General features: G+C 44.7%; 1 protein-coding gene across 3 annotated transcripts; it reads right to left on the bottom strand.

Annotated features, from left to right (window-relative positions):
* Positions 1-1,086: 1,086 nt before the first annotated feature.
* Etv3 (ETS variant transcription factor 3) lies at positions 1,087-14,229 on the bottom strand. 3 transcript variants are annotated; one of them, XM_021730557.3, is made up of 5 exons: positions 14,089-14,229; positions 12,042-12,100; positions 11,211-11,448; positions 9,889-10,004; positions 1,087-3,666 (listed from the first exon to the last, which is right to left on the bottom strand). In XM_021730557.3, exons 2-5 carry the CDS (start codon positions 12,085-12,087, stop codon positions 2,531-2,533), a joined length of 1,536 nt encoding a protein of 511 aa, XP_021586232.2. In that variant the 5' UTR covers positions 12,088-12,100; positions 14,089-14,229; the 3' UTR covers positions 1,087-2,530. The 3 variants fall into 3 exon arrangements, with proteins under 3 accessions (XP_021586232.2, XP_077883460.1, XP_077883461.1); XM_078027334.1 differs by having other exon boundaries at positions 12,042-12,097; positions 14,089-14,203; XM_078027335.1 differs by lacking the exon at positions 12,042-12,100 and having other exon boundaries at positions 14,089-14,218.
* Between the last annotated feature and the right edge of the window lie 1,722 nt (positions 14,230-15,951).

Genomic DNA, 15,951 nt, shown 5'->3' with positions numbered 1-15,951 from the left:
TAGAAGCCCCCCCACCCCCAAACCCCAGTGTGCAGTGCAAATCAAACAACAGTTACTGGTGGAATGGCAATCAAAGAAAACAGTTAAACACCAAACAACTTCTTAAAGCCAAAAAACATATTTCATGGAGTTGAACATTTTGAGTATGATTTTTCAAGTGTAAAAGCAGTGACTTTTTGTTCAAACAGAAGCAGCATCTAGGAATTAATTCTGGCACTTGGGTTCTAGGGGGTTACAGGTATGCATCATTGATTTTCTTCCCTCTCTTATTTTAAAGGCCTCGTGTTTCTATTCCTGAGTTCATACCGACACCTGCTGGCCCTCCCCTGTAGTGGACAGTGGGTGGCCAGCTGGCCTCCCTGGTTAGATCGGGCAATGCCAAGCAGAGAGCCCTCATCCACCTGCCGGGCCTGCTTTCGAAGTCAGAGGTAAATCGAGGTGCAGAGAAGGAAACTGGTAAAAACACAACCGCCAAGGCAGCCTGACTGGGGAGCCCTCTCAGCCTGACTAAGCCTGAGTCTTAGGGACCACACTCAATTCCTTTCCTGGGCAAAGATGAGTCACTTAGGGAACTTGGATCAAGTTCAGTTGCATGCCAAGAAATAGCATGCTGGACTTAAGTCATCCCAGGCCATCTTGTGTCTCTCACCTGCTCTAACCTTTCCTAAATCCCTGTCTCATGCACATACTCCAGTTTTAAAAGAAAAAAAAAAACACCCCACAATTAAAAGAACTCTCAAAGGTTCCCTAGTTATGTCTTTCAGGCCAAGGTGAAGTCAGGATTTTCTCCAGTTCCTAGACACCACCCCTTACCCTCAACAGACAGTGCATTATTTCCCTCCCTCTGCTTGGCTGCCAGCTGGATCTGAGCCACAGCCAGGAGTTTCCGTTCATGTACACTAAGGAGGTACGTGCACACACACAGAAGGTTGGCTGCTGTTACTTTCTCTCTGCCCCTAGTTTTTTCTTTTCTTCTTATTGTGGTGCTGGGATCACACCCAGGGCCCTCTGCATGCTAGGCAAGTGCTGTACTAGAGAGCTACACCCAGCCTTAGTTTTTGCTTCACATAAGATCAATACTTTCCCTTTCCTTTGAAGTTGTTGGAAGAGAATTTCCCACAAAGAGACAATTCCTGTCTGGAGTCTCAAGCAAGACAGTCGATCAGGAGGCTCAGAACAATGTGGGCAAACGGGGCGGCAAGAAGGGCACCATCGCAAGACAGACATCAACCTTCACTCACACCAGGCCTGTGGCCTCTGGCTGCCTTCAGCGTCTTTCCACCTCTTCCTTTGCTCATGACAAACATCCACTTGTTCCCCCAGCTACTTTCTGTGCTTCCAGGTACCATCTGCCCTGAGCTCCCACGACCCTGCCTTTCTGCTACCCATTCCGACAACATCAAGAGGGAGTGACTAAATACCAGCTAGGAATTGAAGCAAGTCTCAACATTCCTGGATTATCTGAAAAGCTGTCCATGCCCTTTACAGGTTTATGTTGACAGACCCGTATCTCTTGAAGTATGTTCATAGTTAAGGCTCGACTTCAGAAAATGATAAGAGGACCAGACACAATGGAAAGACATCTTCAGCAATGTTGTCATGCCTTCTCAGTGAACTTGCTCACAGTCAAACTTTGGTTTGGCTTCCCAAACCCACAATGGAAAAGAACAATGAGGATCATGTTTTTCATTTGTTTTGTTTTTAAAGGCATTGGGTTACTTCCTCCTGCCCTCTTCTTTCTTCCCTGAACAAGAGTTTGCAACTCCTCATGGCTTCTTAATAGGTGAAGTAGGTAAAAAGTCCAAGGAGCTCGCAGCAAGGTTTCCTGCCCCAACCCTGCCCCTGAGAGGCGGCCAGCTCCATGCCTCAGCCCCACTCTAACTGGCAGTACACTCATGTGTCCTGAAAGCAGTTTTTAAAAAGGAAAAGAGAAATGGCAAATAACAACTAGAGAAAAGAGAGAGAAAAAGGAAAATTGACATCTGAACATCCCTCCCCACCCCTAAGACTGAAATTACCTTATTCCTCCCTTGAAATAATTATAAAGTAACATTTCAGGCAAAATACTTAGTATTTAATGGTCTCTCACTGCACAACCTCCCAGCCAGGACCTTTCCCTTTTAAGTCTCTCTCTGCGAGCACAGAAACTCATTAATGGCTTTTCATACATAAATACAATAGAAAAGAAAAAGCCTGGAACCCAAACTACTACAGGACCAAAAAGTACCTGGGCCCTTTAGGAATTTCCTTGTCAGGAAGTGTAAGCCTCAAACGGAAAACAGGCTCCTTCCCCTTTCAGTTCACATACCCTCTCTGTGTCCTACTACTCACCAGGAAAAAAAAAAGTGTGTTCACATCTGACCTAATTTACAACAGAAGACACCCATCCCATCCCCAACAGAAAAGTATGAGTCTATGCCCCAGATGATCAAACCAGCCTAACTCCCGCCCCCCGCCCCCCAGATCTTGCTACATAAATACATGTATGTATTTGACTACAATATAAACAGCTCCCGGCCCACTTGCAGTTCTACGCATCTGCGGCTGCTGTTGCCAAGCCCCGGGGTCCTGACCCGTTCCAGAGGAACTTGCCCTTCTTACTCAGCTCCCGGGCTTCAGGGTCATCATTCCAGCGCCTCTTCAATCGAAGCTTGGGGGGCATCAAAGCGTCTTCTTTCTTCTCTGGTGCACTGGGCTCTTTGCCAGACCTGTCCTCACTGTCTTCAGTCACCTCTAGGGGTTCTTCACTAGCAGTGCTGGTGGGGCCTGGGGGCCAGGTGGGTGGGGCAGCAGGGCGAGCAAAGACAGTACCTTTCTCTTCTTCCGTGGTCCTGCTCGGCACGGTGCCCTCTTCTTGAGGGTGCTCTTCCTTCTCTTGGGCTGGCTGCCTAAGGCTCTCAGGATCCTTCTCGGCTGTGGGCTCCACCTTAATTCGCGGGGGCACAGGAGCCATGGTGGGTGCAGCAGCAGGTGCTGACTCCTCACTGCTCTCTACTCTCTCACGGTTCTTGCGCCCAGCGGGCGGGGGCTGCAGCTTGATAGAAAACGGAGTGGACTCCTCGGGATGCACTTGGCATTGCAGTGGCGGAACCATGAGCCCAGGGTAGCGGGGGAAAGTCCGAGGGCTCAGGTGGTAGTTGAATACGGAGCAGGCTTGAGAATGAAGGTAGTGTTTCATTTCTTCTGGGTTGAAGGAGAAGCAACTATTGCTGGTGAAGGGGCTCAGACCCGGGGAGGGGCTGTAGGAGAAGATGGTGGGAGTCAGGGAGAGGGCTGGCGAAATGGGGACATTGAGGACACCTCCACGGCCAGGGATGGGAGAGACAGCGAAGGGGCTGTGGGGGTCAGGGTACATCCCGGGTCTAGTGAACAGAGGAAGCATTATGTCGGGCTTGCGTTTCTGGTGGCCCAGCCCGCCTCCACCGACAGCATTCCGGGAAGACATGAGGTCCACGCCCCGGCGCCAGTCGGCAGCTGAGCCATCCTCCAGCTCCGGAAGCTCCACCTTCCTATCAGTGCCATTACTCTCCTGGCCAGAAGCAGTGAGGGTACTGGCAGAGAACCGGCCGGGCTGCACATCACCAGTCGGAGAATGGGTGTCCAGGGGTGAGAAGTGGAAGCGGGAAGAGGCCGTTGGCACTGGAGGCGCGCTCTGAGGAACCACACCTGCAGCGGGGGAAAGACAAAGGCTCCGTTGGAGGTCTGGTTGCTCAGGCTGCTAGCATTTTTACTTGTGCTAATGAGGTACACAACAGATAGCCCCAACAGGAAACAAACATCTCAAATGGACCAAATCCCACAGTTCCCCACCTTCCCAGTAATGACCACAGCTCTCCCATTCAACTTAGTTGCCATCTTTCTCCAGCTCCTTAAGTTGTCTTCACACTACTCCTTAGTATCTTCAATGTTCTTTATTTGTTGATATTAATATTTTAAAACATAAATTCACCAGGCAGAGACTTCCAATAGTCCACAACTGTCTTCCCAGCAATTCAAGGCTTAACAATTAGTAGGTGCTCAATAAGTATTAAGTGAATGAATGAATGGGATACAACAGCAACCTTCTCTGCAACTCCAAGTATTGTGTAGGTGTCACCTGTCTCAATTTGCAGCTGTGCAAATAACCTTTTCTTGTTCTCATAATTCTGACTATACGTACAAAGCAAGCAAACCTAAACAAACAAAACCGGAAATAATATATATATGTAAAGCCATGCAAGACCCTGCACCTCACATGAATTGTATGGACATGAACAAGACCATATTTTAATGAAAATAGATTAATAAAAAAAAATTGTTTCTTAAGGTAAGTTCTTGTGGTATACATTTGGAACTTTTGATAAATAATCATTACCTCAGAGATTCAAATATTTTCCAATCTCTAAAAATTTATACCTCTGACCATTTTATAAAATGATCTTCATTCCTACTCCGCTTTTAAGCACTGAGGATGCTGGAAGAAAACCTAGGACCTGCTCCTCCCTCTCCTAAGTTCAACTGTTAAAATGTGAAACTCTAAGTGGAAGCTAACACTATTAACCATACCAACTTGAGAGGAACATAAAGTTTTCAACTTCTCCCCAAAAGTTCCTTTAAGGCCCGAGAAAGGAACGCCACCTGAGGCCTTGGGACCCCACAGGTTCCTGGAGGTTCTGGTGGCTTCCATCATGATTTAATAAGGGTTCTTGATACTTTGAGGCAGGCATACGAGAAGAAAAAAAAGGAAGGGGGGAAAAATAAAGACCAGCAAAAGTCTGGTGGTCTAGGAGAGAAAACGAAAAGAGGCAAGACACAGTGCGGTTAGGAACTGGTCCCAGTTAGCTCCAGTCTCCTATGCTTGCTATTGGAAAACCCCCTCAGCTGTGACTCTGGAGTAGGCTGGTATGTGTAAGACAGCTTCTAGGCACATGTGGCTAATGTTGCCAGAGCAGCACTGCCCAAAGGGATGTTTCACAGAAAACTGTCTACAGGACTCTTTTATTTTTAAAGCCCCTTTACTTAATCTTAATTTAGGAAAGACAGAGAAATGGCTCTGCATAGGATTTGAGGAGAGCCAAGAGTCCCAGGACTTAAGTCTCTTTTTCTCAGTCTATCACAGTGACTAAATCCTAACATTTTTGATTCTTTTGATCCTTGGCTTTTATTAAGAGTACATTCAGTCAAAAGCAACAATCCCACTTGTATATACTCAGAAGGACAAAATAAGTCATAAGGATAATGTGGAAGGGAAGGAAAGTTTTGTCTCCTAAGCAATTTAGAAAACTGGTTAAATTAGGGCTGGGGATATAGCTCAGTGGTAGGGTGCTTGCCTTTTTTTAAAACAGGCAATATCTCAGTCTTTACGCATATTAAGGCATGCTATAAATCTGTAAGGAAAAATAATACACAGTATTTTCCAAATGCTCTGGATCGGGGAGGGGGAAGGGGAAGGATGGTGGGATAGAGCCATGTTGGAAAGGTAGAAATCTGGTCCCTTCCCTCTGATTATATTATATATTAAGATATAAAATCCAAGATTTTGCTAGGGAAAATAATTTGTCCCCCCCCTAAAAAAAGTTTGAATGAATATTATTGCTCTGAAAGAAAATTGCCTTAGTAAAACCATCACAAGATTTGAATAGTAGAGTTGGAAAACTGAGGTCTGAATCTTACTTCTGGTACCTTCTATCTTGTGGCTAGTACAAATAAGTTTTTTTGGTTTTGTTTTGTTTAATAGCTTTATTTTTATGTGGTATCGAGGATCGAACCCAGGGCCTCAAGCATGCTAGGTGAGCACTCTGCTGCTGAGCCATAACACCAGCCCCAAATTGGAGTTTCTGATTGCCCTTTGGCAACAGTGTAAATAACAAGGTCTTTATCTATGTTCAAACCCTGGTTCTAGCTGGACAATTCACCTCTCTGTGCCTCAGTTTCCTTACCTGTAAAATAGGCGGCAATAAAACCAATCCTAATGTTATGAGAAATAAAAAAAATTAAAATTTGTAAAGCCCTTGGAATAGTACTAGCACATAGCAAATTGCATGTAGTTGTTAAAATAATTTTTTTCTTAGATAATAATCATGATTCAAAAATTAAAATTTTGAAGTACATGTATCATTCAACTATGAACCACATGTTTGGTAACAGTGTTAGAGCACTGTTAAACTTCCTGGGTGTGGTAACGTTATTGTGGTTATGGAAAAGAATGTCCTTGTTCCTGGGAGATACATGCTGAAGTACATGGGGTGAAGTGCCATGATGTCTGCAACTTAATCTCAAAAGATTTAAAAAGTATATATAAATAGAAAGAGATAAAACAAATGTGGCAACAATGTTAACCATTAGTGAATCTAGATAAAGGACATGTGGGTGTTCACTGTTATTAATACAATTTTTCTGAGATTTGAAGTCTTCCAAAACAAACAATCGAAAAACTGGGGTGGGGTGGGAATAGGGAGAATAGCCCAAGAGATCTCAAGTCCATCCCTGAATAATCTGTCCTGCCTTTTATCCTCTAAGAGGTAACTATTTTTACTAGTACTTTTTCAATGTTTTTTATTTTTATTTTTTGGTACCAGAAATCAGACCCAAGGGTGCTTAGCTACTGAGCCACATCCCCAGCCCTTTTATTTTTTATTTTGAGACAGGGTCTCACTAAGTTGCTCAGGGCCTTGCTAAGTTGCTGAGGCTGGCTTTGAATTTGTGATCCTCCTGCTTCAGCCTCCTGAGCTGCTAAAATTACAGGCATGTGCCACCGTGCCCAGCTTCAAAGTTTCTTATGCAGATACAAGTAGATATTAAAATACATTATTAAATGTATCTTATAGGATATATTTTAAATATTTTTTCTAGTTGTAGATGGACACAGGCCTTTATTTATTTTTATATGGTACTGAGGATTGAACCCAGTGCCTCATACATGTAAGGCAAGTGCTCTGCCACTGAGCCACAATCCCAGCCCTACAGGATGTATTTTATAGGATGCTACTAATGATAAAAATGAGTTACTATATGTAGAAGTACTTTGAACACTACCTACACATGAAATACACTACAATAAACTGTTAAAAAAGTGAAATTATGGGGGAAGAGAAAAGAATATTTACCCTCTTACTCTATAAACTTCTATATTATTTAGTTATGTTACTATCAGCCATGTACCACCTTTCTTTTTAAAACACAGACCAAAGTATCAATCCACCTTGCAGAAACCTTTAAAGTCTCTAGGATCTAAATTCACACAGCTCTACTTAAAGCACTTGCATTTTACAATTGTGTTAAACCTAGTATATATTTTTCCTGCTAAATTCTGTAGTTCTTGAAGGAAACAACTCTCCCATCATTTCTTTTTCTTTAGGGTTTAACACATTATCTGTTGAACAAATGAATAAAACCCAATTAAGATTTTGAAATGTATGAATTATTAAATAAGAGCTAAATTTCAACAGTTCATTCTCTCAGGAACTGTTTCCTGATAAACTGTTCAACAGATAACTAACTCTTCAATCTACTCTGATCAGTCATTGACTTTTATCATTCATAAAATGTGAATACTGAGACATATACTTTAATGGACTAGAAGATGTGAATAAGATAATTTGCCAAACTACCAAGCAAAAGTACCTCAATTAAGTAGATGTTCAATAAATGTTCCGTCCCTTTGTCATCATATTAACATTACTTAAACAATACTTGGCCTCTTTGGGCAAAAGTTCTCTATTAAAAAAAAATAATTCCAAAGCTGGGCACTGTGGTGCATACCTACCTATAATCCCAGTGACTCAGGAGGCTGAGGTAGAAGGATTACAAATTCAAAGTCAGCCTCAGCAACTTAGCAAGACCTTGTCCTCTCTCCCCTGAAAAAAGCAGGTGGCTCAGTGGTTAAGTACCCCTGAATTTTCAACCCCCATGAGAAAAAAAAAAAAAAAAGTAGCTCCTGTTCTTTGGAATTGTCTATATCTAAGGATGTGAGTAATGATAATGTATTCCTAAAAGAAATGTATGCTGTTTTGCTTTCCCCATAAATTTCTGATTAGGGTCTTGAGGCTGTTAAGGATCAACTTTGATTCAATTGCTTTCAGGCAGACCATGTGTACCAGGCCACTACTATTAGATTTCCAGACCAGTCTTCACAGAGTAACAGTTTAGATTTCCTTGCCCTACAAAAATAACCATATTTATCCCAGAGGTTGATGGACAGACATCCCATTTCAATTTGTCCAAGTGGCTGGCCTTCTGGGTTTTCAATTAAAAAAAAAAAAAAATCAAGGACAGAAAAAAGAATACCAATTAAGAATTCTTTTGGGGGTGGGATAGATGAGTATGAACCCCAACACATTCTTCAATGACTGGTACTCCCATCTAAAGTGTCCGTACCTCTAGGCACACAGGGAAGGGGCAAAAGTGAGAAATAGAGGAAACAAGATTCCAGTGGCTAGAACAGGTCTGATTTCCTAATGCCACTCCCTCAGGCACAAGGAAAGAAAACAGGTTGTAATTAGAGAGATGCATTCCAATACCACTTTTTTTTTTTTTAAATGCATGCCCCAGGGACAGGAGGGAGTGGTTACAGAAAGAGAGATGAAACTGTAATGATAGCAGAGTGAAGCTAAAACTGCCCTAACTTGTTGTGTGTAGTAATTACATATCTGCAATGGATTTTAGCATTATATTCTCAGCCACACCCCCGCTCTAATTTTTCAGGTTTCTTCCAACTTTTCTCTGAGAAGTTGTATTACTACAGAATCAAGATCAACTTTCTTTGCCTTGAAACACAGGCCACAAAGAGCAATGATGAATTGGTTGGAAAATTAATTAAATACAATTTATTTTCGTAAGTAGGGGAAGAATTGATATCTATAAAGATATCAATTTTTTATAAAAAACCCAATAATCAAACATAAACAACAACTTTTATAAGAGACTGCCTCTGCATTAAGAGAGGCAGATCTAAAGCCTCTGTGAGGAGCTGTGGTGAAAAGCTGTAACCTGGAAGGGGGGGGGGAAGGGAAGCCCTGCTATACTTAAAAAAGGAAAGAAGGCTAAGTAACCCTAGAGTCTTGTTGTCTGAGGAGTTGCTGGTGCAGATCAAAGACACTACTTTTCACTGCAAACATGTGAACCTCTCCTTCTCTGATCAAGGATGCTGTGGTTTTGATGATTATTCACATGATAAGGGAGTGCTTGGTAGTTCATAGAAAATCGGAAGTATTTGTAGAAACAGGTTCTCATCTATGAAAGAGCCACTGGGCAGGGTGTTAAACTAAGTATGTATCTTTAAAAAAAAAAGAATCAATGCAAACCTATGGAGCATCATTCCCAAACAGGATAGTTTAATAATATCTAGGAGATTACAAATAATATGCATAAAAGGTAACTAAGTAAACAAACCAAACAAATGTATCTTGTTATTGCATAGCCTATTACTTCCTCTAAGAGAGGGATTAGTGGTGGTGGGGAGATGCCACAAGGTCCTGGGTTTAATCTCAGCACCACCAAAAAAAAAAAAAAAAAAAAAAAAAAAGAGAGAGATGAATGGGGAGAGACTCAGGAAGAACACAGAGGCAATTCAAGGGTTCACATTACTTCAGTGTTTCTAAAATACCCTTTAATGTGTCATGTCTAAGAACTCGTTTTCTTTTGGGTATTGGGAATTGAACCCAGGGCAACAACCACTGAGCCACATCTCCAGCCCTCTTTTTAGATATATATTTTTAGAAACAGGGTCTCACTGAATTGCTTAGGGCCTTTCTAAATTGCTGATGCTGACTTTGACCTTGTGATCCTTCTGCCTCAGCCTCCCAAGCAGCTGGGATTACAGGCAATGTGCCACCATGCCTGGATTAGAACTGGTTTTCTGAAAATATTTAACTCAAAATTCACTACCAACCAAAGGAGTCTGCATCTTACCACTTGATCGAATGTTGATGAATGGGTAGTTGGGCATCACCAGTTTGTTGAAGTTAAATTTGTAAGTAAATCTTTTCCCTTTTGTTTTATGAAGGATCCTCTTGTTGTAATAGTATCTGCAAAAATGGGAATACTCGTCAATTTATCTTCAGGCTATTGACAGATTTTGATATATTTTAAATAATCGCTAAGAATAACAATTCTTGCTTTAAGTATTACTTGCAAACATCTTCTTCATTCTTTTGCAGCCATTAGGTTAGAGTTGGAAGGCCTAAGAGCTCACTTTTTCATTCAATTTTCAATTAGCTCTAGTCTTTGGCTACAGCTTTACATAGACTTCCTCACTTTAAGATCCTAAACACCTATCCTAGCTCTAATCACCTTTCTCCTCCATCTCTCTACAATTTCATTTCTAGTCTACTTCCTTCCAGTTCCATTCCATGTCACTAACTGCCTAGGTTCTGTCTGGCCCAGGTGGGGGCAGACACCTCTCCTAGGAGGTTGGATGCTCAAGGCACAAAGGAATGTAGAACTGTTTTATGGTGGCCAGTGAGACAATGGCATACCCTGATCTGGAAAATAGCAGCCAGCCTGGCCTGCTTCACTTTCAAAGACTCAAAGGGATGGGGGAGGATCCAGAAGAGTGCTACACAGATTTTACGTTCAGGGTCACTAAGAATGAAGAAAGGCAGGGGAACTTTGACGTACATGGAACCTTTAGCCTGGCTTCTATTTAATAGCTCAGGTCATAAATTGCCTTCTGGCCCCTTGAGGGCTAAAGGGTTATGAAATTTTAAGACTGAAAAGAGAGCCTGAGAACTTATAGTAATCAAATTGTAGAGCAATCTATGCACTGACAACTGAGCCCACAGATTCAGTTCCTGAGTAGCTGGGTCAGCGCCATTCGGTGAGCCCTCCTCCTATGCTAGCTTCACCCCTTCCTAGCTTCTCCCAGGGGAGCCCAAATAAGAGAAATTCTAATAAACTCCCGACAGGGAAGTCTAAACGATTATAAACGAGCTCCAAACCATGTTTCACCACACACTCTCGCCCACTACAGAGCAGAAGCGGCTGTCTATCAGGATCCAGTGCCAGCCACATTGGAATTCCCTCCTACATAGAACCAAAGATATGTCTTTTCTCCTCCTGTGCCTGTGCTACTAGGATTCAATAGCTCTGACTCCCACTTTAAAAGCTACACATTATTCACTGAGAGAGTGCTGTCTCTTATCACCTGATACCCTTTTTATCTAACATTCACCAAACTGCCTAGTCTCCTTCCAATCTGTTAACACCACAGATTTGAGAGTCCTTTCTTTTACCTGAGGGCTCGGCTCAACTTGTCATAATTCATCTGTGGTTTGCATTTCCTGCGGCCCCAGAGGCGGGCCACTTCATCGGGATCCTTGATGACAAACTCCCCATACTCTCCCTGCTGCCAGGCGATGACATGGCGGAACTCTTCCTTCTGCAGCAGCTCCAGGATGAAGTGCCACAGCTGGATCTGCCGGGAGCCAGGGGACGACTCTGTTTTGTAGGCCCAATCAGGAAACTGATACCCTTTAGTGTGAAAACAGCAAGATCAAAGTAGTCAGGAGCTAGGTACATACATACCAGCACCCCCAACTTCACATTCCACTGCTCAGAATCTCTAGAGTGCTTTGTAAACATGCCACAAACACCCTTTTAGTCATCTGGGGCTAACCACAACAGAGGAGAGAAAAGGACAGAGAAATGACTTATTCTTGTGGCAATCAATGAATTGGATAGAATCTGGCAGCAGAACCCAGGTGCCCTAATCATTTACCTTTCCACACATTATTATATACCAAACCTACTCCCATGGGGGCACAAAAGTTCCAAAAGGAACAAATGGGAAAGATAAACTAATATTTTAGGAAAATACAGCTGAAAACTCCTCTTATCTTTAAGGTTGGAATTATTTTTCTAACAGGAAAGAGACTCTAAAACTTGAGATAATGGTGTGCTGATCAAATGTGTTCAATACACATTCAAAGGAAACAGGCCTACAACTGTCCCAGTCAGGAGGCTATCAGTCATGGAGTTACATTTGTGAACAAAATCCAAGTGCACAGAATAGGAACCACAGAGGGACATTCCAGGTGCATCAGAGATGATTAACTTCTGCTCACCTCCACCTCCTTCTGGCTTTTCCACGATGCTACAGCCTGCTTTCATTTTCGCCCTCCTGCTGAGAGACACAAGCCATAGGATTATTTAAGATGCTACTTATTTATTATCCTCCTGAGTTTTTCTGGCACAATCTTCCCCAAACTTCCTTTTCCCTGTCTTTCCTTCCTTATGCAACCCTCTGTCTTTCAAATATGACATCTCTAAACTGCTAATCTGCAAGTCATCAAATGATGGTCCTCAGGTCATCAGCTTCAAAAGCCATTATCTCTCACCTGACTTTAAACCACAAAGTGTAAACACTGTCCTTAATATTTGCTTTCTTCCTCCTGATCAACTCTCCAAATGTTAAAAAAAAAAAAAGAAAAGAAAAGAAAAGAAAAAGGAAGGGTACAGTGAAATGGGCCCAAAAAGGCAGCCCAAACAAGTCAAACAGTTTGTCTTCTATTACTAGACAGGTTCACATGCCAAGATACACAAGCCTGAGTTCACCCAGATGTACCTGTTTAAAAAAGGATGAAAAAAAATCCAAATCCATCTGATTCCCTCAAGAATGAACATCTGATTTTGATTTATTTTACTGAATTATGTGAGATGGAAGGAAAACTCCTCCTAGTCAGAAACTGTCCCCTTCCCCTTGAAAAATACTCTGGATACAGGAAGTAAACACACATATGTAGAGTCACTGTATAGGACATGGAGACAGACAGACAGACAGACAGACAGACACACACACACACACACACACACACACACTCTCCTCAAGTTTCCTGAGAAAAAAATTTTATGTTATCTTTTAACTGGAAGGAAGGAGTGGGGAAAAGCAGCAGTCATTTCTGTGGTCCTTCTGGTCAATGAGTGGAGGGAGTCCTGCTATGAAGATCTGAATTCATTCCATCCAGATTTACAGTTCCTCAATAAATTTCCTGTTCCAAGCAGCAAGCAGCTTGGTGTCAGTGAGTCCCTTCAGCAAAGAGGAGGGAGGGGTGAAACTGCCAGAGGGAGATGAGGGCAGGAGAGGGCAGATTTACCCTCATTGTTCCCCAGGGTGGATGACAGGCCCTCAGCACCCATATTACAGGAGTCTAGAGGGAATGCAGGTGCCTCATTGGCCCCAGGGTCGGGCGGGGACAAATTCCTAATCTTGGAAATCTCATCTTATTTGGGATTCCTCTAGATCCTTTTAATTTTCTTTCTCACCATACATACAAGGAGACCAGTATCAGCCCATGAAACTACCAGGGGCCAGGGAGAAGATCAATAGCCCAAAGGAAGGAGAAAACAGACACAGACACACAGGCATACAGACACAGAGGCAGACAGACACCCAGGCAAACAGACGCACACCATACACAATAACAAGGCACCAGGGCTGAGGCAGGAGTTTCCTCTCCCATTTCCGTGACAGTGAGGAAGGAAAAACAGTAATTTCCCCACGGTTGCAAGGAAGCCGCCCTGGACTCGAAACTACTGGATTGCTCTGTCCACGGCGGGGTCTTGACCCTGCCCCCAGGAATACCCTCGATCCCGCACGGCCAGAGGTGCAAACCCCGCTGCAACGATGACCTGATCTGGAAGCCCCTTCTGGATACCCCAGCTGTCCCACTGTGCCATCAAGGCCCTCTTCCAACAGCCCGGAGGCGCCTCTGCAAGCTCCTCACAAATTCACCCCGAGACTCCGTCCAAGCGGAACCAGAGACTCCCCTCGGCACCTCGGCCCCCTGCCCTGCCTCCGTTCGCGACCGTTCCCCGAGGGAGACATTCTCGGTCCGGCGCTGCGGACGCCCGCGGCTGCTCCCGGTGCCGGCCTCCTCGGCCCCCAGGGCCCCGGCGCCCCTCATCTCCCCGGCCGGGTGTTCGCGAACGCTGCCGGGATCCCGGCCGCCTCGCAGACACGGGCCCCTTCCTCCCCCGCCCCCCGCGCAGGGTGAGGCCCGGCGGGGATGGCACGGCCCGGGGAGCGCCCCGGGCGCCGGGGACGCTGTCCCTGTCGGGGTCCGGGGCTGCTGGCCCCGAGGGGCCCGGCGGCCGCGGCGACGCGGGACTCACCTCTCTCCAGCACGGTCCGTCTTCGGTCCGGTCTCCTCCGCGGCGTCTCCAGCTCCTCCTCATCCACCCCAGCAGGAAGTGACCTCCTCGGCTGCTGTCGTCACTTCCATCCTGGGCGGGGGCGGGGGAGGAGGCGGCGCCCGCCCGCCCGCCAGCTCGGGGCCTCGCCGCGCCGCACCCAGCCGCCGCTCCTTTCCTTTCTCCCCGCCGCAGACGCCGACTTCCGCCCGCACTCCGCCCGGTGCGGCGCGTGCGTCACGTTGTGGGGGGCACGTTACGCACGCTCGCGGGGGCACCCCGGCCCGGTCGGGTCGCCGGAGTCAGCCGGACGTCAGGAGCCCGCGGGGCGACCGCGGCGGTGTGTGCCGGGCCACCTGCCGCGGGCGGGCATCTCGCCACCCCACGGGAAGGGCTCGGGCACCCCGAGGAGAAGCCCACGTTTCCCCAGAAACGGGCTCGGCGACCTCCCAGGGAGGACCGCCCTCGAAATGGGAAGTAGGATACGCAGACGCTGTGTCCACCGCCCTCGCCAAAAAAGGGCCCTGGACGGCACGTATAAAACGGAGCCGCGAAACCTGAGGCACAGGCTTTGGCAGCCGTCTCCCCGCCACTCTGCATTTCGTCCGAATTGGTTCCCAGCCGTTCAAACACTTCCCATGTCTTTCCCTTTTTGTTCCTGCTCGAGTAATTACAAATACCTTGTCCAAAGCCTGTGTTTTTCCCTCTAAGAAGTTTAATGGGAGAAGATCTCAAGCAGTTCAATTTTATGTCCAACTCCTACCCTCATAGATTCAAGTGGTGTCCAAGCCCTAATTTCACTCCAGGGGCATAGAGTGGGGATCAGAGAAGCTTAAGTACATTTAGAATGAAAAATTAAATGTGGGGCAGGTGAAGATGAGAGATGGGACTGAAGATCGATTTTTTAAAAAAAATAATACTATTATTTATTTATTTTTTAATGTGGTGCTAAGGATGGAATCCAGTGCTTCACGAGTGCCAGGCAAGTGCTCTACCACTGAGCCACAACCCCAGTCCCTGAAGATCGATTTTGATCAAATGTATCAAAACTTTGTTTTGTAGCATTGGCCTAACACGCGTTTCCAACCTGTCGTACGTGGATCGTGGCAATGTCAACATTAGTTGTCAGAAAAGTTGATCTTCAGTTTTGACATGTTACCAGCCATTCTGTAGGTGTGGCTAAATTGACGAGAAAGTTGGTTACCACTGGCCTAAAGTTGCCCTAAAACAGAAGGGAGAATAGCATTTCTAGTTAGGAAATTCTACATAGGTGAATAAAAGGAACAAAATTTAAGTGCCGCAGAGATGATTACCAGTATTTGAAAGTAGCCGGCAGGCTCTCTGAGTGTAGAAATAGTCTATCTTCTGCTTATTACCTAGAATAGTGTCTTAACATGTAAATGTCAGCTGTTGGTGGAGCAGACCAAAATATTGGGGTTTAGCAAAATGAGGGAGGTTATAGTTAGGTCCTCATGCCTCCAACTACTAGCATTCTGGCCTCCTTAGGGTACTTCTCCGTGTCATTTTCTCATTTGTTGAAATAATACCTATGGAGTCTACTTATGTGGATACCTGTAAGTGTCTAGGTATCTCATTGTAGTATAGTAAATATTACAAGTATTGCCTTGTATTAGATATGTTAATACATGCTGCATGTTCAGGATAGAGAACAGTACCTTGTTTGGCAGATAAATAAATGTTGGCAAAAATAATCTTAATCATTATTACAAGAATCCTCAAATTCTAACACCACCCACTCAAATCTTAGTAATTGTGTCAATCATGGTGGTGAACAGCTTCTTCTTTGGAAAGTCTAAAATAGCTCAAATGGTCATGGATAGAGCC

Source organism: Ictidomys tridecemlineatus, chromosome 11, assembly GCF_052094955.1.
Source record: "Ictidomys tridecemlineatus isolate mIctTri1 chromosome 11, mIctTri1.hap1, whole genome shotgun sequence".
Lineage (NCBI taxonomy): Eukaryota > Metazoa > Chordata > Mammalia > Rodentia > Sciuridae > Ictidomys > Ictidomys tridecemlineatus.
This window is presented reverse-complemented; position numbering and strand designations above follow the sequence as displayed.

What these genes read in the sequence shown, in the direction of transcription:
- Etv3 (XM_021730557.3), bottom strand. Translation starts at nt 12,087, where the DNA reads ATGAAAGCAGGCTGTAGCATCGTGGAAAAGCCAGAAGGAGGTGGAG. An exon ending in AAAGCCAGAAGGAGGTGGAG is followed by an intron (nt 11,449 to 12,041) that starts GTGAGCAGAAGT and finishes TTCACACTAAAG; the next exon opens with GGTATCAGTTTCCTGATTGG. An exon ending in AAGTTGAGCCGAGCCCTCAG is followed by an intron (nt 10,005 to 11,210) that starts GTAAAAGAAAGG and finishes CCATTTTTGCAG; the next exon opens with ATACTATTACAACAAGAGGA.